Source organism: Quercus lobata, chromosome 4 (genome assembly GCF_001633185.2).
Source record: "Quercus lobata isolate SW786 chromosome 4, ValleyOak3.0 Primary Assembly, whole genome shotgun sequence".
Taxonomy (NCBI): domain Eukaryota; kingdom Viridiplantae; phylum Streptophyta; class Magnoliopsida; order Fagales; family Fagaceae; genus Quercus; species Quercus lobata.
In genome coordinates, this window is record NC_044907.1 from 14,761,556 (window position 1) to 14,789,053 (window position 27,498).

General features: G+C 32.0%; 2 protein-coding genes across 2 annotated transcripts in view; one reads left to right on the forward strand and one right to left on the reverse strand.

Moving 5' to 3' along the window:
• LOC115984375 (putative disease resistance RPP13-like protein 1) overlaps nt 1–2,176 on the forward strand; it is a 149,333-nt gene extending 147,157 nt beyond the window's left edge. Inside the window, exons 11-15 of the mRNA XM_031107406.1 lie at nt 10–348; nt 486–612; nt 802–1,002; nt 1,295–1,622; nt 1,743–2,176. The gene's annotated coding sequence lies outside the window, so the exon portion shown is untranslated. The remainder of the gene's footprint in view (nt 1–9; nt 349–485; nt 613–801; nt 1,003–1,294; nt 1,623–1,742) is intronic.
• Nucleotides 2,177–11,481: 9,305 nt separating this feature from the next.
• LOC115984378 (potassium channel AKT1-like) lies at nt 11,482–17,333 on the reverse strand. Its single transcript, XM_031107414.1, has 11 exons — nt 17,146–17,333; nt 14,975–15,340; nt 14,797–14,854; nt 14,384–14,704; nt 14,016–14,261; nt 13,790–13,888; nt 13,570–13,602; nt 13,261–13,446; nt 12,776–12,970; nt 12,596–12,671; nt 11,482–12,357 (listed from the first exon to the last, which is right to left on the reverse strand). The coding sequence occupies exons 1-11, from the start codon at nt 17,331–17,333 to the stop codon at nt 11,495–11,497; spliced, it is 2,631 nt and encodes an 876-aa protein (XP_030963274.1). The 3' UTR covers nt 11,482–11,494.
• Between the last annotated feature and the right edge of the window lie 10,165 nt (nt 17,334–27,498).

The following is a 27,498-nucleotide window of genomic DNA, read 5'->3' on the forward strand; positions in this document are numbered from 1 at the left end:
ATAAAACAGATATGAGAGGTTTCAAGCAACATCCAAAAATTACTGAAGGGAAGGAATTCTTGTGCAGATTCACTTTAATTTGTCAACAAGAGCAACACAAGCTCAGCATCTATTTGGCGTGATATCAGTGGCTACTTGTCCTCTTATATCAGTCACACTCCTAAATTTCTAATATGCTACCAGGTCACTAGAAAAAATATTCTTATCTTGAGGATTTATGGTTACTTGACTCCTTTGCCTGCATTTCAACTAGAGGTGCCTGCAGAATTATTCAGCTCCTTCATTTTGAGTCCAAACTCCTGGTGGTACAACAAGAAAGTGGGAGATTGAGGGAATGACAAGTCTCTGGTAGTTTAATTTTTATTATTATTATTATTTTTCCTTAATCTTATGTATTCGATAACTAACAGATTGATTCTTTTAACAATTTAGACTATAAGAAGTTCAAAATGTGATTGTAACATTTGTCTTGACAAATATGGCAGGATATTTGACCATATTTGACAAGCTGCACGTGGAACATAGTGCAGACTTGTGGCTTCCATTATCTCATTTTTTAGATTAAAAATCACTTCTCAGTCTTAGTGAGAGAAGTTCTTTTGATTGAACAAGGTAGGTCAGCTTCACATTGTGCTTCCATTCTTACCATTTACCTTTGCTCTTCTCAAAAGAGGAAAGTCGAAATTACTTATAGTACAATTAAGAAATGGAATAAAAATAGTAAAAAATGGTATTGAACTCATTAGAAGTAATTAGCTGTGTAATGCTTATCCATATAATTATCTAAATGCCACATTCCAGATGTAACAGACACGTCACATGTGGGTTTGTAATGACATCCCCTGTTGGAGTTTTTAATCATGAAGAAATCAACTAATGAAGCCTTTTCCGCCAGAGGTCCCTGCTTGGAATTCTTGTTTTGTTGTCTATAATGAAAACTATGTTGGCCTGCAAGTCTTGGAACACAAAAAAATCCATGCTGGACGGATCATGCTATTAAAGGTTGTAAGCTCATCTTGTTCCAACAATTTGTAATTACTAAAAAAATTCATCATCACTCTTTCTTACTATTTCTGGAATATTTTGGTGCTTGATACTGACAAGTTATATGCCTTTGTTTGTCTTATTTATTTATTTTATTCCTTTTATGTTATTTGTACCCATGACCTTGCTTGATATGACCAAACAGCCATCGTTCGTTCTGTTATCCAAACATATTTGCTATACTACCACAATGGCATGGACATTTTGTATATTTCTTATGCACCTGTTTAAATGAAGTGTACATTATCAGGTCAACAAACTACCTCTCTCTGAGCTTTGGGAATTGATGGTGGACGGAAAAATGTCAGTCCTCCCTAGAATTTTGGTTATTTCTTCTCTTCCACACTCTAGAGAGTTCAAAAGGCTCAGCACATCACCGTTCTCGTTGTCCTTGCAGTCCTCATCTGTAGGGGATGTGAAACTCCGTTGTTACTATCTATAATCTAAATTTTCCTATGCTGAAATTGTGACGCGTGAGGTATAGAGGGGGAAACTTTCCCAAGATGGCTTAGGTGCTTGTTCCGTGAAAGATTAGGGCCATTCTTGAGGTTCCGTCGTGTCACTACCAGCAATTACCAGTATGTGTTTTCAAACTAAAGTGTGCTCGGTGGTTTAGTTTTGTTCAATTGAGTTGTGTTTCCTACATAAAATTTGGACCTCCAATCCTAAATGATTTTTAAATTCAAACTATTTTGCAGGTTTTCAAACACAATATGTGCAACATGTAGGCTTCCAACAATAACATACCTGACAATTGCTTGACATCATCCTATTGATGAATATAATATTTTATAGGCTTGGTTTTAAGATCTAAGGTGGCTGCTACCAACCAAATTTGACCTTCTACAACCAAAGCTTCCAAAGAGCCAAACTTACATCCAACAAGCAGCAATGATATCTGTCCTGCTAGCCTGTTCTATTTAACTTCATATCAAGTTTGGACCTCCATGTGTGAATTGGTACAACGAAGAGCAATGGAGAGAACTGTGTAGCTCCACTTTTCGGATTCAAAATTTGATTGGAAACATATCGCTTAGGCAATTTATGTAATATCAATTGTGATTGTTGCATATCAAGAATTTGACCATTTTCTAAATGAATTTGATTGGATGTACTCTAAAATATTCTTGAATTTATATTTTGTCGGTACTTTTCCAATGCTGTTGAGATTTCATTAGGAATATTGGAAACAGAGACATACAATTGACTCAACTGAACCTGATTAACATTTTGGCAATGAAAAATTATATTTTGAAAATAAGAATACAAGACTAAAGATTTTCTTGGCAACACTACAGTGAAAAGCCTTCCAGATGGTTCTATTGAGAACATGATTTGCTAAACCCCAAAAGTTGAGGGTTAGTGATCAAAAACAATTACAAACATGATACTACACCAAAAACAATATCACTAAGGAATTAGATGCTATGAAGAAGTGTAAACTGTGTCACTAATCTACCTCACAAAATTCTAGTGCTAAAACTCCTCCTTTTGTTACATACTGAACTCTTCTACTCCCACAACTAATCTCCCACTCTAGTGCTTCTATTATACACTAAACACTTGGAACTCCAACCCTAAAAGAGTATGTTTCTCTTTCCAAAGACAGTGAGCCTCTGGAGTCTGAACAAATGCAAACAATAACATGTTCCTCACGTACTCTGCTGCCCAAGCTATTTCCACATTTTTACATCTCACATATTTGTCATATAAAAAATCTTTTCAGCTGAATTTTCTAGTTACTAGCTATATAAGCACATTCAACAAATAAATAGTGAAGAATTCCCCAAGTTCGGTTCCAAACACACTCACCATTTTTAGATGAAGCATGCCTACAAGTAGTAACAGTGCCTGAAAATTGACATCATTACTGGTTTCTTCTATCTAAAAGAAATTCCAAGAATCCCCAGATATATATAGCTTCCAATAGCATCAGGTAACCAATTATACCATCCTCTTCCTTGTAAGTTACCATTGGTAGATGTTCTTCTTAAAGTATGCAAGCTGTTTGGATCCAATATTTAATGGGTATGTGTGACTTGCATAAGCATCAAATTTAGAGTATGTTCAAGCAAAGAATGCTGACATTATATTCTGCAGTTCAACAGAGTATAACTTGATGATGTAAAAGAACCCAGGAGATAAAGAAACTAAAACTTCAAAACATTGTGTCTAGTACCACAATTGAAGTAAAGAGAAAGGAATACACCATATGTGAAAGTTTTATCATTTTTCCTCCTATGTCAACAGCACAACAAGAACCTACCATTGTAATTGAGAATCTAATATGTAGCATATATGCTGTGTATGGGTATAAATCAAACTGGAATTTGAAAAAGAAAACAAAACTCACCAGTTATAGTCTTACTCTTATATGATGACTGTACAAGCTATTGGATTATCTTGGGCAAAAATCTTCTGCTTTCTCCTCTTTAAGCAGCTGCTTAGCATATAACAGCGGTAGATCCATAGAAGAGCACAGCCAGCAGGCAGGCATTTCTTCTTATAAGGATGAGAATCTTTGGCAGGATCATCAGATACTTTACGAAGATGATAATCTGCAAAACAATGGCTACACAAATGCATGCAGATGGAACTTTTTCAATCCAGGAAAGTGGTATGGCAATTTTGTTAGCTTAGGATAGTTGTGACATGCTGTCAAACTTTAAAGTCTCCAAGGATGGAAAAGGTATAGCAGAAGAACACCCATCCCCGCAGAACTCTATCCCTATTCTTTTTATTCTATCCATTCCTTCAACTGTGAGGTTTTTGAGAGAGGGTAGTTTCCCAAGTGGTGGCAGAGAACTACAATTTCTACAATTATTTAGTCTCAGAAGAATCAGATTAGACTCAGCTTCCAGCTTACATCTCAGAGTTTCAGAAGCAAGCTCAACCAATGTCCTCCGCATCATAAACAGCATCTCTAGCCATGTGCAGCCACTTCTCCACTGCAGGGCTATGGAATTGCTTCTCCTCAGCATCATTAAGCAATGCAGTGACAGTCAGCAATGTGATCTTCAGCTTTTCCAGCAAGTCATCAAACTTCTGGTAGCATAGTAAGTCTATGAACTCGCAGGAAGCCAATCTGTTAAACAGCACTTGAAGGAAAGCAGAGAGAAAAACCTCTCCAACAGCCATGATTATCAAACCAGATACCAAAAACAAGAATAAAGAAAGACAATGCAAAGAGAAGTGGAGATGAAACTGAATATGATACAATGATTGTTTTTGTTAACCTTACTGATTTAAATCCCTTAATATCTAATATTATGTAACAAATAAATAAAAATGTTAATCTCATTTTTTTTTCGTGACAATTAGGCTGCCATGAAGCCAAAGAGGTCACCCTTCTCTTTAAATAATTGAAAGATACCAAAAATAGTGACATAGTAATCCAAAACTAGAGATATTAATTGTTCAATGCAAAATTAAGCAGTCAAACAAGACTGTCTTCCTTCCAATGGTGGTTCAAAAAGCCTCAAGCAAACACAAGTCTCATCCTTCTGTTTTTGGAGTTCTTGCCAGTATTAAAAATAATAATAAATAAATAAATAAATAAAAAGAGTTCCAAAAAAAGAAGAAGACTAGTGGTGGCTACTACTATAAGTTAGCTAATAGTCACTGGTCAATGCATCTGTATCACGGCATATTTAGATGCAGCTAACAAAAACAGTGAGTCTGCGTAGTCAGGACTAATATAAACTAAAACATGCCCCCCACGGATTTAACACCTGACAAGATGTATAAGCACATTTTAACAAATAAGCAGTGGACGCTTTCCCCAAGTTCACTGCCCAAAAACAATTCTTGCCTCTTCTAATCTACCAAAGACTTTCAATTGAACATGCCACAAGTCAATTAGGAAATTCAATTCCATATTAGGTGCTTCTCATTTTAAAAATTTTAATTGGTAATACCCCAACTTAGGGGAAAATACCCTTTTAATCACAAACACAAATTCTAATTAATTAGATGATATCCCGCGCGATGCGTGGATTACTTTACAATTTCATTTGAAATCATTTTTATGTATATTAAAAAATATATATATATATATATATATAAAATACTTAATACTTATTTTGTTGTATAATATTTATGTTTGCCCACAATATTGTTAAATACTTTGACACTTGATTTTTTTTAGTTCATAATTTATTTTAAAAATTTGTATAACATTGTAAGATTATAATATTTACCGTTAAAAGTAGATTTTATTTTTCAAACTGATTAAATGATTTTGAAATCTACAAATAAGAATTCAAAATATAAAATACTTTTATATCCTAAAATTACATAAATTTAAGCAACCTACGAAATACTTTCTCAATCACTCTATTCTCACAACCAAATATGGAGACCTTGATCATAGACACCCAATTAATTATCTCGATGGAGTTAAGGAAATCATTTGTAAGTATCAACATAAAGAGAATATGATTAAACAAAGAGAAATTTGCTAAAAACACATTCATTTATCAAAATTCAATTGACTTTAGTTGGGCTTCTGTATTCTTAAAAAAAAAAAAAAAGCGAAAAATACTTTTAAGTCACCATGGATTTTTGTTTTTACCACTATGGCTACATACAAAGAAACCTACAAATTATGAATTCTAACACAAAATTTATAATAATAATAAAAAATAAAAAATAAAGCTAACTTCATAAATAATCAATTAGAATGTTTCTTTTTCTTTTTCTTTAGTTCTAAAATAAAATACATTTATAACTTTCCCAAATCAAAATCTCAAACACCCAAAGACTCCAAGCAAATCATAACCTTCACAAAATCTACAATGTCTAACTTCAACATCAAAACCGTAAGCTACTATCATTGAATAAAAAACGCAAGCCCCCTTCCTTGGTCATAGCCTACTCATACGGGTTACAATCAAATGATACTGTAACGTTGGAGTTATGTAGGTGTCATTGAAAGGTTGAAACTAAATGACATCATTTTTTTCAAAGTGTATTTGAGATATGATGATGTGAAAGGCTATGGACATGTGTATATAAAGGAGTAAAAGTGAAAATGATGAATGGAAATGCAAAGAGTTTTTTGTGTGTGTGAGAGATGGAAGGTCTTGAAACATTGAACCAAATGAAATAAATAGTATTCTTTAAACATTGAATACAAAATGTAACAAAAATTAGTCTTGAAACATTGAACCAAAGGAAATAAAAAGTTACCACTTTTAAATTTGTTCTTATCTCTAATATAGCTTAAGGGTATCTCAATTCTCTTCATAGAAAGCACCACATGGCAGAACCTCATGTTCTCTTGCATGAGATCTCTGCTTATATATATATATATATATATATTGATTGATTGATTATTAGCCTTTGATCATCATATCCAATGAAAGGTTCAAACCTGTAATTGGGCATTTCAGTTTCCCATATGCATCTTCGATTTTACGTAAAAATATTTAAATCATCAAAAGCCTCAAATTTGGTCAAAGTCTTAGCAATTTTACTTATTTGACTTTCCTCAAAATTTTTATGATTCCCCCCAATTGATGTTATAAAACCCAAATTATATGCTTCAATTACACTGTTTTCAATCCAATTTAATGAAACCACTACCAGATTAAAAAGGCCTAATATAATGTTGAAAATTAATCCCTAAACCCAATTAGATCACTATAATGTGATCATTGCAGTCACTGACCAAACTAAGGGTTATAATCATCAACTATAAACCTTAATCATTAAATTTAGTGGAACAACAGCCAAAAAAAAAAAAAAACCCTTAATTTAGTGTAAACCAAACCCTAAAAAAGATACAATTTTTTTTATAAAAAATAAAATATATAAATAAAATAAATTTAATATCTGGCTCAATATATAGTTATGATAAATTTGGAAGAAATTATAAGTGAAGCAGAAAATACCCAAATTAATCTAAGAATCTCAACCTAACCCCAACTTTGAAAGAAAAATCTTGATTAAAAATAAATTGAGTGAAACAATGATTAAGAACCGATTGGGAAAAAAGGATGTTGGACACAATGGAATCCTGGGCCTAAGGCTGCGTTTGGTTCGGTGTAAATCAAATTCCGAGTGTAAAATGAATGTAGGGGAAAATGAATTCCCGTAAGAAAATTAAAATTCGGGCATTTGGATATACAATGAAAAATAGTCCGGAAAACGATTTCTAGTGTTTGGTAACATTCTGAAAATGCTATTTTCCTACAAATTTTTCACATTTTCTCAGCCATTTTCTCAGCTTCCAAACAAATTTATAATAGAAAATTGCAAGATATAAACTTTTTAAAGAAACAAAAACCAAAATAAAACCATTAAACTTTCAAACTCGATCGAACAGAAAGGGGGAGGAAGAAAGAGTGAGAGATTGAGGGAAAGAGAGTGGTAGATCGAGAGAGGTTGAAATCGGGTCAAGGCTCCGATCTGTGTTTGGCGGTGACTTTTCAATCCGTAAAACTTGATTTGAAGGTATGGGTTGCATCGAACGAGGGATGGGTCGATGGAGGTGGGTTGGTGAGGACGAGGATGAGGGATGGGTCGGTGAGGATGAGGATGAGGGATGGGTCGGCGGAGGACGAGGACAAGGGATGGGTCGACGGAGTGGCTTGCAGGCGACGGTGGGGCCGTGTGTCGAGGGGTGGTTCTAGGCATCATCGACGAGGATGGGTTTGAATAAGGACGGCGATCTGACTGGCAAGGATGTGCTTGGGTTCTTCAGGTGGAGTGTGCTTAAGCTCTCTCTCTTCGGGTGTGTATTTTCAGGAGGCGCGATCTCGCCAGTGCTGGGGTGCGAGGAGACCGGTGCGATCTGGGGTTAGGGGCAGTGGTGCGATCTCTTCTTACTCTTTCTCTCTCTCTTCTATTTTCTGGAAATAATTTTGAAGGTAAAATAAAAGCTGAAATTGTTTCACACCTGATGAGGCTTATTTTACGATCAACGGGGAATTCAATTTCCGTTTGACCCAATTTTCTGTGCTTACCAAACATATAGAGGAGTGTAAAATGATTTCTTGAAACCCTTTTCAGCCAAAACAAACGCACCATATATTTCTAATGCTTCTCTGCTAAGACAAAGCGTGGTAAGGGCAGTAACACTCTTAATATGAACACACTTTTTAAGAGCCCATATGGTTTAATTCCATTGGAACACATTTTAAGAGGCCAACCCATGTAACGATATACTTTAAAGAAAATTAAGAAGTATTCACAAAAAGTGTGTGTGTATATATATATCTATTTTTAAATGGGTATTTTGTGAAATTTGATTTTAGAATGGGTATTTTAGGAATATTTTTTTACATGATAAAAATTCTACTTTAGCATAATCTAAGTGTATATGTATGTAAAGCTCCCTTCTAGAGTATAATCATTACAGTGTGTCAAACGTGCTCTTAGTATTTAAACCAAACCCTAAAAGCAAAGATTTAAATTTTAATAATTAATTAAAAAATAATATTCGGCTCAATTTATAGTTTAAATCTCCAATCTAAAATCTTAACTACATGGTTTAATGATAGTTGGAAGAAATTAAATTGGAACAAAAAAAAAAAACCAAAATCAGGGCATTTAACATAACCTTAACTTTGAAATTTCCTTAATTCCCACAAGATCAATCTAATTTAAGAAAAATTGAAATCAACTATTGAAATAAGAGTCTTGATTAAAATATGAGAGAGTAAGAGAGGCAAGGAAATAGAAACGGTTCCAAAGGTTCTATTAAGACAACGCAATTTAGAATTATCATATAGTTATTTGCCAAATGTCCATGCAATTAGCGATGGGGCTATTCCCTAGGCTCATAGGCTTTAGGGGGCAACCCTTTAAAATATATTATACACTTACCACCTCTTTAAAATATCATTAATCATTGTAAAGGTCATAAAAAATTTATAAATTTAAAATATTATTTATTTTTGAAAACTTAATTAGGATTGGCTTGTTACCATATTTTCTCTCTCCACTAGATTTTTTATTATTATTTTTATATAAATAGGTTCCAATTAACTTAATTCGAAAAGTCTCTTAACAATTGTCATAAGTTGAAATGATCTCTAAAATCAAAAAACAAAAAAAAAATACATGCATGGTTTAATATTATCTATATGTTTACACTTTTTATTTTATCAGGTATATGTTTACTCTTTAAAAGAAAGGTTGTTTTTGCCAAATATTACTTGAAACTTGAGTTTGGTAAACTTGATATAACTAAATAAATTTGGGTAGAGTTTTCTTAGTAAATTATTTTTGTAAAAACAGAATATTTGAAGGGGGGGGGGGGGGGGGGGGGGGGTGGTGGGTAAAAAAGAGAATGGATTTACTGGGGCTAAGGTCAAGGCAAGCTGTGTTCCTTTCATAGGCTGCTCTTACTAGAGGGCAAAATCACTCGTTCAAATTGGACTGTACCTATATAAACAGTAAAATTATTTAATTATTAGGCGATGTGGGATCAATATGCATGCTTTAAGTTTTTTTTTTTTTTTTTTTCAAAGGTGCTTTCCTCGCTTAAATTTTGATGGGGAAGTTACAATTTTGATTCTTATTTTAAAAGTAATTCTTCATTTGATTTTAAAATACACATTGATAATTATAGTAAAACAGTCATTATTGTTACAAATTATATTCCATCTCAAGCAAAAAAAAAATTTCTATTCCATGCTTGCCATGTAATTAAAAATCAATTACTATCATTTTAGACTATATATAAACAGCTCTATCTTTTTACAATTTTTCGACTATGTTTTACCAGAATTTGGAAACGTTGCTCAAATCTTTTGTACTTCAATTTTCTCTAAGGTTCTCGATTTATTATTATTATTAAAGCTTAATCCATTCTATTTTCTTTTCTTTTTTTAATTTTTTATTGATAGTATAATGCAGTTGCTCTAGCCTCTAGTGCCTTACTAAAGAATAAATAAAATATCAAGTGGTATTCATAGAAAAATCTCAATATAATAGCTAATCCCAAATCAAGGCAAATTAAGGAGGATTGCAATAGGTTTAGTTAGTGTAAAATTTAGACACTTTATAAATTATCATGATTAGTATTTTAAATATCCGTAGCAAACATTATAGTTTTGGGATTAAGGTTTTGTTGTTGTTAATGTTAATATCTTTCATGATAGATATAAAATGAATTTGATATTTCTGAAAAAGCAATGTTCATCCCTGAGAGTAAAACCTGATCAATGTTTTTCATGATAGTGTTGAAATTTTGAGAACTTAAAAGAGGAATGCAATTACTGCTATCCTAATCATGCTTTCTAAATGTGTAAACCAAGTATTTTTAAAACTAAATAAAGCGGTGCTTATAGGCCAGCAGAGTAGTATTGTACACTAAATAGTAGATCAATTCTATTGCACATTTCTTCAAATGTAAAGCAAGTTATTCTACTATATTAGTTTGTTAATGGACCCGAAATATCAATAAAGGACTCGCAAAATATGGAGACATTTAACAAAATTATAATTGCATGACGAACCCAAATCTCAGAAGACGTGGAAAAACTGGTCTATATATCTCCTCTGTTAATGTAATTGTGCAACTTGCTCAAGGCCCTGGCTGCCAATTTCAGTTGCAACCTATTTTATAAGACATTTGCTAGCTGCAAATCACATCAGGAAACTTTTTGGTTTGGTTGGTTCCTAACAGCTGCACAAGGAGTGTAAAGGCTTGGTTGCTGAGACTGCTAAGTCTTTACTTAGACTCGTAAGGATCTAGGCTATTTTGTTTTCTTATACTTGTTCATTTTGATGCTTGCAAGTACTAGCTCCGTGACTGTTTCCTCTTAATTGTTAATATATCAGGAAAAGAAGTGTAAAAGGTGGTACCAAGGTGCAAGCTATTTCAGTTAACTCAAAGTATTTCATGACATACAGAATTGACATTATTCTGTATTGTTAGTAGATTATTGTGAAGGAATATGAATGCCCATTAACATGTGGAAATTAAAGTTCAATGTAGCAGTAATTGGAGAAATTTTTACAGTGAAGAATGCTTACCCTATGGGGTGCCTGAATAGGGTCCATGGGTTCCCTTTATTAGAGCTTTGTTTCTATTTATTTTTGTTTCAAATTGGTCAGGTGCTTTTTTACCTTGGAAAATTATACAGTTACCCCATGGGGAATTAGCATTTGCCAATTTAGGGTGTGAAGTGTGAACATAGCTCCCTAGAATGAAGAATGATAAGCAGTGTGAGAAATTGTGGAGTTCACACCTGCTAGCTAGAGTGACAACTATTTGTCCACAAAGAGGGGTAAGTTGCTGGAAAACTTGTGCTACTTCCATGGAGTTTCAAGACCTACTTGAGATTAGTGCTAAGAAATTTGGGATTGTGCCTGCTAAGGTTCTAACCATCACATTGAAGATTGCTAAATAAAAAAGGAGGAAAAAAATAAAGATAAAATTCAATCTATGCATGTACCAAAAGCATCCATTGGTTTGAGAGCTTTTGCTGTTAGATTCCTAAATTCCAAGATAACTGACAAAAATAAGATGGTCACCATCTCTAATGGCCTCTATATCATCAATTTCAGCTCCTTCTTTACTTAGGACCTTCGAAGGCAGGATCCCAAATTTCTTTGCAGCAATATCAAGTAGCTCTTGAAAACTCCCTGGAAGTAGCACAAGTTTTCCACTAGCTTGTTCTTTTTCTGGACAACTGATGGTCACTCTAGCAGCTTTACTTCCAGAGTCTCTAGCACTTCTTATCTGATTAGCAGGGAATAGAAGATCTTTCTCCTCAGTATGTGCAGCTGACATAATGCCAAATAGTGAGTTGTGGAAATTATTAGCCCTACGCCTTGGACGGGTTTGGCTCCATGATTCAAACGCTATTCCTTCGAAAGAGACTTCCTGGGATAGAGGACTGATTGTTGGCTCACTATTAAATCTGCCAAGGAACTGATTGCCATTTCTCTGCTCAGGCATTGCAATGAAGGATTGATTTTTGGGCTCTCCACTAGATTGGAAAAGTAGTTGAATGTCTTCATGTCCTTGTTGTTCAGCTAGAGCCCTTGGGGTCCAACCATCAAAGTCTGGTTTGTCAATATCAGCACCTTTGTCCAAAAGAAATCTTACTATTTCAGTGTTGCCTTCACAAACTGCAATATGGAGAGCTGTGGTTCCGTTGGACTTAGAACGCATTACATCACCCCCCAGACGAATTATTTCCTTGAGCAACTCCAAGTTGTTTTGCTCAGCAGCAGTGCATGCAAATTGACCAATGTCTCCGGAGTGTAATTTTGCTCCATTTTCTAGTAACAGGTTGATCACCGGTTCATGACCACCCAGCATTGCCACCCACAGAGGCACATTCCCGTCTGAGTCTGCATACACACAATTAAATTCATTGCCTTATATTACATATTGAATCAATCCCCAAATGATCCATGCTTCACAATAACCCCAATTCCAAAATCAAATGAAATAAATGGAAAATTAACTAAGCTGCATTCTTAAAACAAAAACAAGCTATATCATTGTCCCACATGGTTAAGAGCAGAACACTGCAAGAATTAAAAATGGAAAACAAGAAAAAGGTTAAGCTGTTGGGATAGGAGGTACCTCTATTGTTAGGATCTGCCCCATATTCAAGTAATAGATGCACACAATTCTCACTTCCTTTGGCGGCTGCTATATGCTGATTTTACATAAAACAAGGGAAGAAATTTAAGAGAGAAAGTATCAGATTTCACATCATAAGAAGTTGATGAATAAAATCAGAAGCAGAAGCATGTCACACACCAGAACTGTCCTGCCATTGCTGTCCAATTCATTTGGATCGAGACCCCGTTTCAACAGCTGTTGTAACAACAAGTCATCTCCCCTAAGAGCTGCAAAGCATAGACTAAGAGGTAGGTCCATTCTACCACGAGCTAGCATGTTCTCTGTCTCCACTAAAACTTGTGACATTATTGGGTCATTAAGGTCTTTCAAGTGCTGCTCATCAAGAAGAAAAGGCATGTAGCACATAATTTGTTAAAGTTTGTCATAAGTACAATCAGAATTACTTCATATTACATAAGTTCTTTATATTCTACAAAACCAACATATAATAAACTTCATCAAAGACTAAGGAAATGGGATGAAAATCTTATACCATTAGGACACAATTTAAAATGTAGTTCTTAGTTAGAAAAGGCAGCAAGGGTACAGATTAGTCTAAGTAGGAAAAGTGTTTCTACGTTGATGAAGGTTTAGATGTCATGAGATGCTATAACTTTACAGACCTGAAGGAGATTATTCATGATTATTGTCCCATCCCCAACATTGGACTGAACAATGTTGAAGAATGTGGCACGGTTTAGCCTCAGTAGCTGGCTCAATCTTTTGGTCCGCACTGTAAATAGCTGTGGCCTATAACAAAGTACCCCAATCTCTCCACAGAGATCACCAGCTTTTGCCTCTCCAACAACCTGCAATCATTTTTCATTATTTCATCAGTCAGCATCTTGTATATCATGAACACCAGGAAAGATGTTTGAATTTCTCGTGCATCCATTTAAAGCTGTTCAGAAAATTTGAGAGGTCATACTTGCCTGTTCAACTCCATTTTTGAAGACCAATAGCTCCTGTGATGCAATTCAGACATTAGAGGAGAGGCCATTATTTGCGATATTAATGAAAGGAAATTGCAATTCTCAATTGGAAAAAAAAATTGCAAAAATAACAGTACGGCTATATTTAAATTTAACTAAAAAATAAAATGAAATTCAGGATTTTAAAGATTTTGAGAAACAAATAACACTGAATTATTACCACAGCACCAGTGACAAGTATGTAGAAGTCCGTAGGTGCTTCATTCTGCAAGATCACATCTTCCTTAGGAGGAAAATATTCGGGTTTCATCTCCGAGACCTTTTAAATTTATATAAAGAAAAAATTGGTCACGCAAACATTTATTCAAAAAGAGGCCGTAAAAAAATCAATTTAAGGAGAAGCATTCAAAGATTAGAAGTTGAGGCAGCTTTTAAGGAATTATTACCAGCTGGAAAAGCAAATCATTTGAAATCCCTTGAAACAAGTACACCTTATCCACAAGTGAGTAAAAAAGATTATTAGAAATGCTTGACCGGATGGCTTTAGGAAGGGAATCAAAAGTCTCTTTCTGCTGGAGCCCCTCAGAGTCTGTTCTGAACTTCAAACTTAAATGGGCAAGCATCTGTTCTTGCAAACGAAGAGGCAGTCGGTTCCTCTTAGCAAAACTTGTGGCAGCTTGAATGGTATCCCTCTGGAAATTAGTCACAGAAGACAAGGAAATTGTATTAAGAATGTACCAGGAATCTAAATCTAAGTCTTTATGTTTATATGTATGACAGAGTATCACTCTCAATTAGTACAGTTTTTACTCACATATTTACTGGTCCGACTGGCCCCATTGACAACCAAGTTTGTCATGTTTCCAATCAAATATGATGTCAATCCAAGGTTGCATAGCATGAAGAATATGTCAAAGATCATCTCCCTTGTATTCACTGCATGTAAATCACCATAGCCAACAGTAGTTAGAGTAGTGATGGCCCAGTAAATCGCCATCACATAGGAGATCCACAATTCCTGTTCGAGGAAGTTGCTATCCGTTGATGTTCCAATCCATGTTTTTTTTGGGTTACCATAACGTGATGCCAGAAGATAAAAGAAACATCCAGAACAATGAAGCCAGAAAAGAGTAACCTGTATAAACAATATCCAAATCATAAGACAATTACATTGTGCATGCTTTTTCTTTCACCTATAAAAATAGTCCTCTTATTTAAAAGACTTACACATAAAAGTTTTGTACATCGAACCCAAAAGTAGTTGTAGTTCTTATCTTTTTCCAATCTGTATTGAGGAACAAACAAACCCCATGTTAAGACTTAAGACAAAAACAAAATAATGTTCTTTCATATTGTTTTACAATAGCTCGAAGGCATTCATAAGATAGGAAAAACCTCTTCACACCTGGAAAAAAAGGCACTAAATCTTCGGAGACGCCAAAGGCGAAGCATGTTGAATAAGCCATATGACCTTAAAGGTGATGGAGATATCTTCCAAGCAAGCTCAGATGGGATTGTGGATATGACATCAAAGACAAGCCAGGAACATGCATATTTCCATGCTATCTTTCTTGGGTCATCCACAAGGAGGAAGGTTGCGCTATCAAGGTAAGCTACAAAGAAACTAATGATAATATCCATAGCAAAGAATGCATTGACAACATTATCAGCTATGGAGAGAGGTGCACGTGGCTTCCTAAGGAATCCGAATTCAAACGGGGATACCCAAGCGGTATAGATGACCAGAAAAACAAGGAAATTTTCCCAAATCCTGCGATAACCAATGTAATCTTAGCTGAGCTTGGCAAAAAAAATATTGTCATTTCAAATCTTAGACAGAAATTTGTTAATCTTAGTAAGAGTGCATGTCATATATTGTTTTTTTATTTTATTTTATAGATATAATAGAATTTAAACACAAATTTGTGGAAGTAGGAGTGGGAGAGTCAATCCCAAGTCTCCCTTATTTGACAACACTTTCTTTTTAGCGTAAATATATAAGAGTTATTATCAGGTCTCTCTTATTTTCGCAATAAGACTCTTTAAAATCAACTTAAACCCAAAAGTGTCATCGTTTAAAATTTAAAACTTTAGACCTGACCTCTTATATAATTTCAACAATATTTCAAGAAGACTACTGCACACCCTTGGTGTGATGATTACTCCACAAGTACTTGTAGGGTGTAGGGGGCAATTGTCGGAGTTCAAGTCTTCAGAAGAGAGACTCACACACATATATACTTAGATTAGACTTTAACAAAAATTTTATCTTGTAACAAAAAAAAAAAAAAATATTTCAAGAAAAAAATTTTCAAAAAAAATTTCACTTTTAGAATACCAGTCCGAGACTGAATTTTAAAATAATAATAATAATCCTGATTATTTATACATATCTTTTAGTTGGGGGGGGGGAGGGGGGGGGGGAGGGGGAAGTGTCATTTGAATTGTAGCTTATTTATGGAGGTGAAAAAAAGGAACTCATTATTGAGAGAAAAGCATTAAAATTGTATTTTGAAAAAGCTATAAAGCTTTTTTGGCATAAAATTAACTAAATAGTTCAAAAAGAATACCTTTTAAACCATTTAAGGAGAAAATTTTCACCCAGATTGGAAAAATACTTCAACTAAAAACCATTTATATAGACAACAATTTTTAAGAAAATACATAAAATAATAATATTAAGAAAATAAAACAAAGAATATATATATTATAGAACTCAAAAAGAATCAAAAGTAGGAGTGGCAAAATCTAAAATGAACTAATATCATACTTGGGTTGACACATCTAATCTGTTTAATAAATAAACATGTGTCCAACACATAAAATCCATTTATTCCATCTAACTAAATTTTAATTTATCAATATACCCTTCAAAATTCTAAGCATATAAACTTATTAGCTTTTATGGTTTATTTTATTTGACATATTGTAATTTGTGATATTAAAATATGTTTTAGTTATAAATAATTATTTGTGATACTATTAGTTATAAATTTTATATTAAAAAAATTTGATCTTAGCCGTTTAAGGGTCATCCCTAATCAAAAGTCAAAACCTTTCTTTTCTGAATACTCAGATTTAAACATGCACACATAAACGGTAAAAATAGTATAGAGCAAAACAAATAATAAATAAATTAAATTCTAGTTTAGAAAAAAAAAATCCGAAAAAATAAGTATATGAATGTCAAGCATAATTGACAAATAATATCAATTTTATACTGGAAAAATTATTAGGTATTCTTAGAGTACCATAAATACGTACTCTCTCTTCTCACATAAATTATGAGTTCCACTATAATTTAGCCAAAATTAAATAAAATAAATTAAAAGAACAAGAACAATATGGTAGGTAAACTCAAATTTCAACAATCCAGCATAAACCAGAAAGATAAACCCAATAAAAATCATTCATATATATAATACAGAAAAAATCAAACCAGTAAAAACAATATATAACCAGTCTTATATATATATATATATAGAGAGAGAGAGAGAGAGAGAGAGACATGAATGTAAAGGAAACAAAAAGTCACAAGCCCACAAAGAAAAACCAAGAATCAAATCACTTTTGCACCTGTAACGGCGGTCATAGGGTGATATGATGAACCTCTTGAGCTTGATTCTGCGTGCACTACTTCCTCCAAGAGAAGGCAAAATCCCTGTTGAGAAACTGTAATGGCTACCATCCATTGACAACTGTTCAATATCTTCTTGTCTGCACAGTGAACCCTTACAGAGTCCACTGTTTATTAGAGCCTCCATTGTTATAAGACAAACCAAGAAAAAAAGGAGCACTATTTGTATTAACTTTTCTTGTACGTACGTACACAGCAAATAAAGACACCCTCTTTCTCTCTCTTTCTTGTGTATGTGTTGCCAATGTGTTACGACAATGCTTCTTTCTTTGTATGCTTCTTCAATGCGCTATATATGGAATAGTTCTGGTCTCCTTTTATAGAATGAGCGATCTCTCTGAATTTCTCTAACACTCACAGTCACAAACACCGGTTTGCTTACTCTTTTTGACCCTTTTATCCCTACTGTAGACAACAATTTTTTTTATTTTATTATTATTTTAATATTTTTGCTTACAAAAAGTAAACTTAATTTTCTAAACTTTTAAGAGAGTTTAGTTAAATTATTTTATAAAACTATTTATCCAATAAATTTAAATATATATATATATATATATATATATAAAAGACTGGTTATATATTGTTTTTACTGGTTTGATTTTTTCTGTATTATATATATGAATGATTTCTTATTGTGTTATTCTTTCTGGTTTATGCTGGATTATTGAAATTTGAGTTTACCATATTGTTCTTGTTCTTTTAATTTATTTTATTTATTGCTGGCTAGCTGTATAAAACTGATATTATTTGTCATTATGTTTGACATTCTTGTATAAAATATTAAATAGATATATGGCCTTCTTAGACTATAGGCATCGTATGTTGAAGTTTCTTGACCTTAAAATGGTGTTATACATTAATTTTTCAAATTAAATAATAGTCATAATTTGAAAATACAAGCATGAAAATTTTGAATCTATTTGCTACTCTATGTAGTATACCCTCCTTTCATATAAGGGTGGTCCTACTTGAACTCTTATACCCTCCTTTCATACAAGGATGGTCCTATGTGAAGTCCTATACCGTAGCTCCTCTCATACAAGGGTGGTCCTACTTGAGGGATCTTGCACATAAGATACCTATATATCCTAATGTGAGTGAGAAAGCATAATGCAAATATAGTGTTGGTGCACTTTTATTGTTTAAGGAATGTTTTCATTTAAACCGTTTTAAGATTTTTATTTTGACTTTCATGATGTTATTGGTTATTCCATTTCCTTTAGTAAAATACACATTCATAATACATTTTTTTTTTTTTTTGCCTTACAACAATTAAACTCTTGCATTCCATAGCATTTTAGAATTAGTATTGGATGAAATAATTAAACAAGAAGATCTAGAGCACTTGACGGCGAGGTTACTTACTAATATAAATGGACGGTAGAGACAATATGAAAGCAAAATAAATATAACCCGAAATTTTAAGGGTCAAAAATGTACTTTAATCAATAATTTCATAAATTATTATTTTTTAAATCACAATAAAAAATGCAAGCCTTCTAGCTGGATATTTTTGCCAATTTAGGGTTCTCTCCTTCCCCCTCCGTTTTTGGAGAGATTTCTTCACACTTGTATGTGATGACCTTCGTATCCTGTTGGAAATATGATCAATATTCCAAGCTTTACGTCAATATGGCCATAAATATCCAGGCTTTACGTCTATACGACCTTAAATAGCTAGTACTGATATATATTCTGAATATATTTTTTCCAAATATTATTTCGTGACATATATAGCCCATATACTACTCCTACTGGTTAGGGTTTACCAACTTGTACAATATGAAGATTCCTTGCTTTAATTAAAACCATGATTTACATATATATATATATATATGTAAAAAAATTTGTAAAATATTTTGTATCTCTAACATTATTCATGATGATATTAATTGTAGGGTCAATTTTAATTGTTTTCATATTTTGTACAATATTTACCATAGTAAGATCCCATCTTTAATATGATGAAATTATATACTACATGTTTAGTAATATTTATTAGAAAAAAAAAAATTTGGTCAACAAATAATTAAAGTTTTTATTTATTTTGTCCATATAAGTTCTTTATTTTCAATAGGTCATATTAATATATAGTTTTTTTCTTTGGTCTTTGGAAGCCCATTAGGGTTATGCATAATAGATGTAATGTAACCAGTAAACCTATCCTTGCCTTTACACCTTCTTTTTTTGGTAGAAACGGATGTCTTATCTTTTCCTCTCACATACAACAAGAAACTTTTATTTATTTATTTATATATTTATTTGAGTGAAATAAAGCAAGAGGTGCTATTAATTAGTTGACAGTTGACACATATTTTCAAATCTATGTTATATGAAGTTATTAATTTGCACATTTTTGTCTTCAATTAACTTTCGTATCTCCCTTATTTCAAGTAAAACAAACAGACATATATATATTTCTTTTCATAATAATCTCATTAGCTAGAATCATTCTCTCATTAAATTAGTGTACAAGAGATTTGCAAAAGGAAATTCCCTATTTAGAGAGATATTATTTCTTTACCATGTGGCATGTGCAACTCTCTTGTCTTGAATGTTGAATCTGACAAATTGACAAAGATGCCTACAAGGGAAAATGCTTATTACTTAAAAACTGAAGCAAATCTTGAGATTTACTACTAGCTGACAGAGACAGTAATGGAATGATAGTAATTACTGATCAATTTTTTGTCTCTCTTATGGGTTTTAATTAGTTCAATTAGTAAAATTTCTTATATTATCAAACAATTGCAAATAAATTACCAGTGTTTAAATCTTATCTACACCAAACACCAATTAATGTCTTGGTTTAATGATAAAAAGTAATCTTTAAGGATAATACATCATTTGTTCAAATCTTATCGTATCTAATGGGAAAAAAAATCATTTTGGTCTCTCTTAAATATTTAATATAGGTTTTCTATGGAAGTAGTAAGGTCGAGTATTACAACTCCAATCAATATCTATTTATTAGATATGAATTTTGAGAAATTTACCGTTAGATTACATTTTCTTCTTAAGTCCCTCATACTTGCAAAATTTTCAGAAAATCAAAGATTAATAACTATGTCATTAATCAAATATTTAAATTTTAAATTTTAAATTTTTGTAATCTAAAATGATGCATAAATAATAAGTTTCTAGATCGAATAATAAATAACATTTGGTTAACACGAAATTTGACATGCTTGTTAAAAACATAAATAACAAGCAATTCAAATTCCGATTAAGTTTTCAAAATAGGGTTTGGCTTATCTCCAATACTTTTTTAAAATGAATCTCTTTTTGTTTTAATTAGAGACTGCCACATCACCCACTAACTAAAATAAAAGGTGAGGATTAAAACCCATTATCACTTTTCATTGTATATTTAAAACAAAATGATATGTCTAGTTTAAAAAGTACTGGAGGTAAGCCACACCCTTCAAAATATATAATCATTTTTTTTAATGAGAGTTATAGCTATTGGTTGTAACCAAATTTTGCTGTAAAAGGAAATCCTAAAAAAAAAAAAAATTGGGGTAAGTAATTGAAAATCCTTCGAGACATTTGATAACTATGGCCTAAGGCCCTCTTAATTAAGTATGCTCCTTCTTTTTGATCTCTTCCAATTGTTCACAAAATGAGTTTCTTTGACATGTACCACATCATCTCACACTTATTATGTCAACACCATATATGATATATCCAACACAATTTGATTGCAAACATAATAAAATAATGAGCCCACACATGCATGCTAGTTAAAGTTAATGTGGAGAATTCAGGTTGATAAAATATGCAGGAAAAAGTATTATTACCAGAAGGACCGAAGCCTGAAAGAAGTACAAGGATATATGGTACTCCTCCTCCTCCACCAGTAGAGATGCATAATTTGAATGTGGCCATGGGGCTGATTTTCATGAGATTGATATAGCTAGAGTAAAGGTCATTGTTAGAGATTAGAGGGGAGCTTTGATCGCAGAAAATAAGAATAAATTGTAAGGGAGACAGTGGCAATGGCAGAAGCTATATTCCTTTGAAAAGATAGTGGAGAACAGAGATACAGGATGTTATAATGGAAAGCTTGCAATTGCAAAAGCTTGGTAATCAAATAAACTCTATATCTTTTTCCTTAAAAAAAAAAAAATCGAATTTGTTAACAGTTTGATTGGACTTAGATGATCTTTTTTGTTGTTGTTGAGAATTGACTTTGATTGGACTTAGATGATCCTGTCAAATTTGATCCTCCTGTATAAATTAAATGTTACATTGCAAATTGCATCTTTTGGATTTTGGAGTTTGGACCTTTAACAAATATTTAAATTTTAATAAGGTAAAATATACAACTATACAGTTTGCTCAGGAGGTTGAGGCCCCGCAACATCATGATAAGACACTTTCTTTTTCTATATTTTGATTGATATTTCACATCGTTTATAATTTGACATTTAATTATTTGTCTTATAGATGGTGATGTTTTTGCTAAGTAAAAGGGAAAGGATATGGGTGATGTTTTATTTAGTGAAAATTTAATCTCTCTCCTTACAAATTCAAAAAGAAAAAGAAGTAAGCCTTTTGAGCACATCCTCCCTATGAAAATATATGTGATACTAATTATATATATATATATATATATATATATATATGATAGGACTTGAAACTTGTTATATTGCCTCTATAGATCAAGAGATTAATACATTTTACTCCAAAAAAAAAGAAAAAAAGAAAAGAAAAAGAAAACGAAAAGAGAGAGAGATTAATTCATCTAATCAACTCTATGGTAAACTTGTGAATCCTCTCCAATCCTTTAACATCTAGAATTTTCAGAAGATGCCACTTGTTCTCTTAATTTAATGTTAACTAGTGTATAACTGGTGCATATGCATGATAGAATTAAAAAAAATTACAATTACACACATATATGGATTCAAATTATACTCTCTCTCTTTCACTTTTTTTATTTTTTTTATTTTAATTTCTTTTGGATATACACATGAGTTTACTCTTTCGTGTTTTTTTTATTGGGTTTTTTATGATTTATTTATATTAAACTCTTCGTCTTTTACAACTCATTAACTCACCTGGAACAAAAATTAAAAAAAACTTAAATAGGACACATGACACAAAATTAGACAACAATTGGAATCCAATTTAGAATCTAATTGGATTCTACTACCACATCATACTATTCCTTCTTCTTCTTCTTTTAAACATTATTGTTTTCTTTTCTCTTTTAATTTTTTCTCTCATTCCTACTTTTAACTCTCCTTCTACCTTTAATACCATTAATATTCGGAAAAATGATCTTTTATTTCTATTGTATACAGTGAACCTCTCACAACATGTAAGTCATATATATCAATGGTGGGAAGACAAATGAATAGAAAAATAAATAGTAGGTATCATTTGAAGGTAAAAGCAAAAGTATCATTGGATCAACAAGAGTGAAATACACAACAAAAAAGACCAATGCTAGAGACATACAAAATTTTACAACTTGTAAAGATGACAATTTTATGATTGGTATAGTAATTGAGAGAGAAAGAGAGAGAGTTTTTTAAAAAGTTGTTACAATAAGTGGGGAGGCAGCATTGAAACCTTGATCCGCTATCATAAGGTAAAGATCAAACAAATATTACGAAGATACAAGACTTTTGATGATAAAACAAATGATATTTTGTGAACTACATTACTTCATATTATAAAATAATTGACCGTAGTAAGCCATTGGTAAAGTCACTTCTTGTAAAATAAACAATATCTAGTAAAGCATACTCATTATGAAACGAACGCCATAATTTAAATCTTATGACCTTCACTCCATAATGATTGCTTTTTATACTTCTTGTAAAATAAACAACATCTAGTAAAGCGTTCTCATTATGAAACGAACGCCAAAAATTAAATCTTATGACCTCCACTCCATAACAATTGTTTTTTATAATCAAGCCAAGACACTAATTAATTATTTTTATAGACATGTTCAAATCCTAAATCTCTTATTCAACAAAAGATTTTACTAGCTAAGCTAATCAAAACTCAACACCTAAATACAATGATTAATCCATATTAATTTAACCACGATGCGTTCCATGGAGGCTTTGGTTAGAAGTTTTGCTTTGAACATTGTCATGACACTCTTATTTTTATTGGGTGGTGTTTATTACATAATCTATTATATACACTTCAAGTTATGATTTTTGTGCATTTTAAAAGTGTGTGTATAATAATGTGTGTGAAATCCACAACATGCCAATTGGTCTATTGTGCATTGGAGCTCTGGTCAGAGGCGGCTCCACATTGAAGGCAGGATGGTCACAAGACTACCTTGACTTGGAAAAAAATAATTATTATGTATAAATTTAAAAATTTTATGACTTTTTTATCCTTAAAAAATATTTGTGACCACCCTAAATTATTTTAGGCCCAACATAATTAAACTTTGGACAAAGTTTGACAACAAACTTGTTTGTAAACTAAGGCTACAACTCCACTCAATAAATTTTTTTATTTTATTATTTTATTGAATGTGAATTTTGACAAATCTATCATTGGATCAAATTTTCTTCTTATATCCTCCACATCTTGCAAACTTTCAAGAAGTTCAAAGATCAATAATTACTTCATCAATCAAAATTTTAAATTTTGAATTTTTGTAGTCTAAAAGTATATTAATTAAAAAATAAGTTTATAGATCAAATAGTAAGTATCATCTGAATGACATAAAATTTGATGTGTGCTTTAAGAATATATAAAGAAAATAAAATTGTGGTCTGAATGAAAAATGTACCACTAGACATTGAATCTATTTTCTGGGGTTGATTTGAATAGTCTCCTTTAACAACATGCTTGAAAAAAAAAAAATGCAATTCAACGGTTAGATTTTCAAAAATGTAGTCATATTATTTATTTAGTGAGAATTATAGCCTTAGACTACAACTAAGTTTGTCCCCAAACATTGGTCCCTAATATATTAGGCCCTTACAAAACAAAAAGAAAATGCTAAAGAAAATTTTTATTGAATTAAAGTTTTAAAAGAGATGTAGCTTATAGCATTGATAATGAGACTATTATATAAATATTTGAAATTAAGAAAACTCGTAGAAGAAATTTGTAAGATTTAATGTGTTTAGGTGTGTGTTTTATTTATTTATTTTTTGTCAATATATGAAATTACATTTTTATTAGATTTTGTATAATTTAAGGTGGTGTTTAGTACGAGAGAATCCGCATTACCCGTGGCATCTAGATTCCTTGGAATATGATGTCTTGCAATCTGGATGTCTTAGATGTAATTATTCCTATGTTTGGTTTATTTATAGGAATATTAAAGGAATTATTTATTTTTCTCATACTATCCTTAAATTTATAAACCCAATATCAATTTTTTAATATTCCTCTGAATAAATAATAACAAACAAAATATAAACTATAAATTAAGAAAAATTCATTAAAACTATAATCTAACATTTCAAAATGACATGTATAATACAAAAATAACTATTTAAATTCTTATTCTTTATGAAAATCAAAACATCATATTTTGTTAATAAAAATAAATATTTTATTTTATTTCAAGAAATAACCATTTCCAAATAGGAGATATAAATATTGCATTTTATTTTAGCATTTATATTGTTGTGGTGGGGAGAGATTAAAATAAGAGAATAGATATTAATGATTTTTTTTATGTTTTATCTCAAATTTTTTTTGATAAGTATATTTTAGGGATAATTACACTATACCCACCTGTAGTTTGCCTCTAATTCTATGTGCCCACCCGTTGTTTAAATTTTGACACTTTGCCTACCTGTGATTCTAACCGTGAGTGCTCCGTAACCCACCTCAATGTTTTCCGTTACTCTAACACAAAATAAGTAAAAAACACATCCCAAAACAGATCAAAACTCACTCTCACTCCCAAAACTCACTCACTCCCATCCAACCCAAAGAAGATCCTACACAATGCAATGCGCTTCGCTTGAGACTCTAGACCGAGAATCATCTGGGCTTTAATTTGATCGTGCAAGTTACCCGAGGAAGAAGGAGCTTTGATGTATTTATAAACTTTACATCCTTTTTCACCCTCAAAAATCAAGCCCATGACTTCAATTGGAAGCTCACGGGACAACAAAATTACAACTCTTCCTATCTCACTGCTAAAATTGGGAAAAGAATTAAAAATAATATTTTAGAAGGAGAGTTTCGTACTCTAGATCATAATAGCATGTTCTGAATATCAAATAAGCTTTCTTGGAACAATCAAAATGGAATTGCTAAATGCCTGAATCTGAAACAATGTTTTTCTATCAAACAGAGAGAACCAGAGATGAGGGACTTTATGCAGATCTAGAACTCCAATAACATTGGTCTAGCCCACTTAATCCGGTTGGTTCTTAGGCAAATACTTCATTCCGAGTGAATGTCTTCAACCCACCAAACTACTTTATCTTATTTGGCATAAACAGACAGGATCTTGTCTTAATGTTTGCTAAAGTAAGACCAGATATAAGAGAGCTTTTACCACTCTTCCTCAAGTAAGAAAGAATCACTGTCAGCAACATAACCATCTTCTTTCATTAGAGCTGTCAAATCCTTCAGAATTGCATAGATTTCACCAGCACTGGTATGAGACCTAACCCTGCAACAAATAAGTAGTTCTTTTGTTCCACTTCAATCCAGCTACATCCAGGAAACTTTCTAACTCCTTTTTCTTTCATTCTCCTCCTCAAAAAGTTAACCCCATCCTAGTTTCCTAATGCAGCATATATATTAGAAAGCAGCACATAGGATGAAGAATTCAAGGGATCTAACTCAATAAGTTTCTCAACTGCCCTCCGCCTCCTTATTTCATCTCCATGTAATCTGCAAGCACCAAGAAACGAGGCCCAAATCATAGCATCATCATGTTCAAATTTTACTTTGTCAACTAATTCTTCCACTTCTTCCACCCAACTTGAACGATCAAAGCCCAGATGATTCTCGGTCTAGAGTCTCAAGCGAAGCGCATTGCATTGTGTAGGATCTTCGTTGGGTTGGATGGAAGTGAGCGAGCTTTGGGAGTGAGAGTGAGTTTTGATATGTTTTGAGATGTGTTTTTTACTTATTTGGTGTTAGAGTAACCGGAACATTAAGGTGGGTTACGGAGCATTCATGGTCAAAATCACAGGTGGATAAAGTGTCAAAATTCAAATCACGAGTGGGCACATAGAATTAGAGGCAAACCACAGGTGGGTAAAGTGTAATTATCCATATGTTTTACCTCCATTGGTTAAATGATAAGTGAAAAATGGTAAAATTGTCAATTTATAACAAATGTGATTTTTTTATGCTTAGGAATCTAAATACCCATCTGTTTCAAAGGGAATCTACATTCCTAAAAGAATAGGGTTAAGTGGGAATCCAGATACCTCTAGCATCTGATTCCCTTGTGTGATTTGCAACCAAACGTAAGAATCTTTCAGCATTTTCAAGAATCTTAAAAAATTACCCCATACCAAATGCTACCTAAGTTTCTTAATAACCATCTTGAAAAAATTCCTAGAGCTGCCACTTGCCCATGGTATTGGTAGATTTGATAGTTATTTTTAGTCTTTTCTATTATTTTATTTTTAAGAGTTTGATGATGCAAAATATCCAAGAAGAAATTTAAAAACAAAACAATAAACCCAAAAGATAAATATATATATATATATATATATGTATAATAAATAAGAAGTAATATTATATCTATAATATTTTCACAACAAATTATACTTGGTAAATTATTATTGGTTTTAATTTAATATCATAATTTAAATTATTTTTTTACACATATAACAATCAATAATAATTTTTCACTTAAAAATATTGTATAAAAATATTGTGTAACAAAACAATAAACCCAAAAGATAAAAAAAAATATATATATATATATATATATATATAATAAATAAGAAGCAATATTAGATCTATAATATTTTCACAACAAATTATATTTGGTAAATTATTATTGATTTTAATTTAATATCATAATTTAAATTACTTTTTTACACACATAACAATCAATAATAATTTATCACTTAAAAATATTGTATAAAAATATTGTGTACTTGTTGTTCCGTATAAGTATTAGATAAGTACACAAAGGTAGAAGAGTACAGTAGCATACCACCTCATGCCTCTAGTTTCAGTTAGTTTGGTGAGCGCCACTTCGCGGTAACCAATGTACCAGAAATTCGCAGAAACAAACGAACCCACAGTATTTACACTTTTAGAAGACTAGAAAAGTTCCAGGTTCCGTTTTTTATTTTTATCAGTTACAAAAAAAA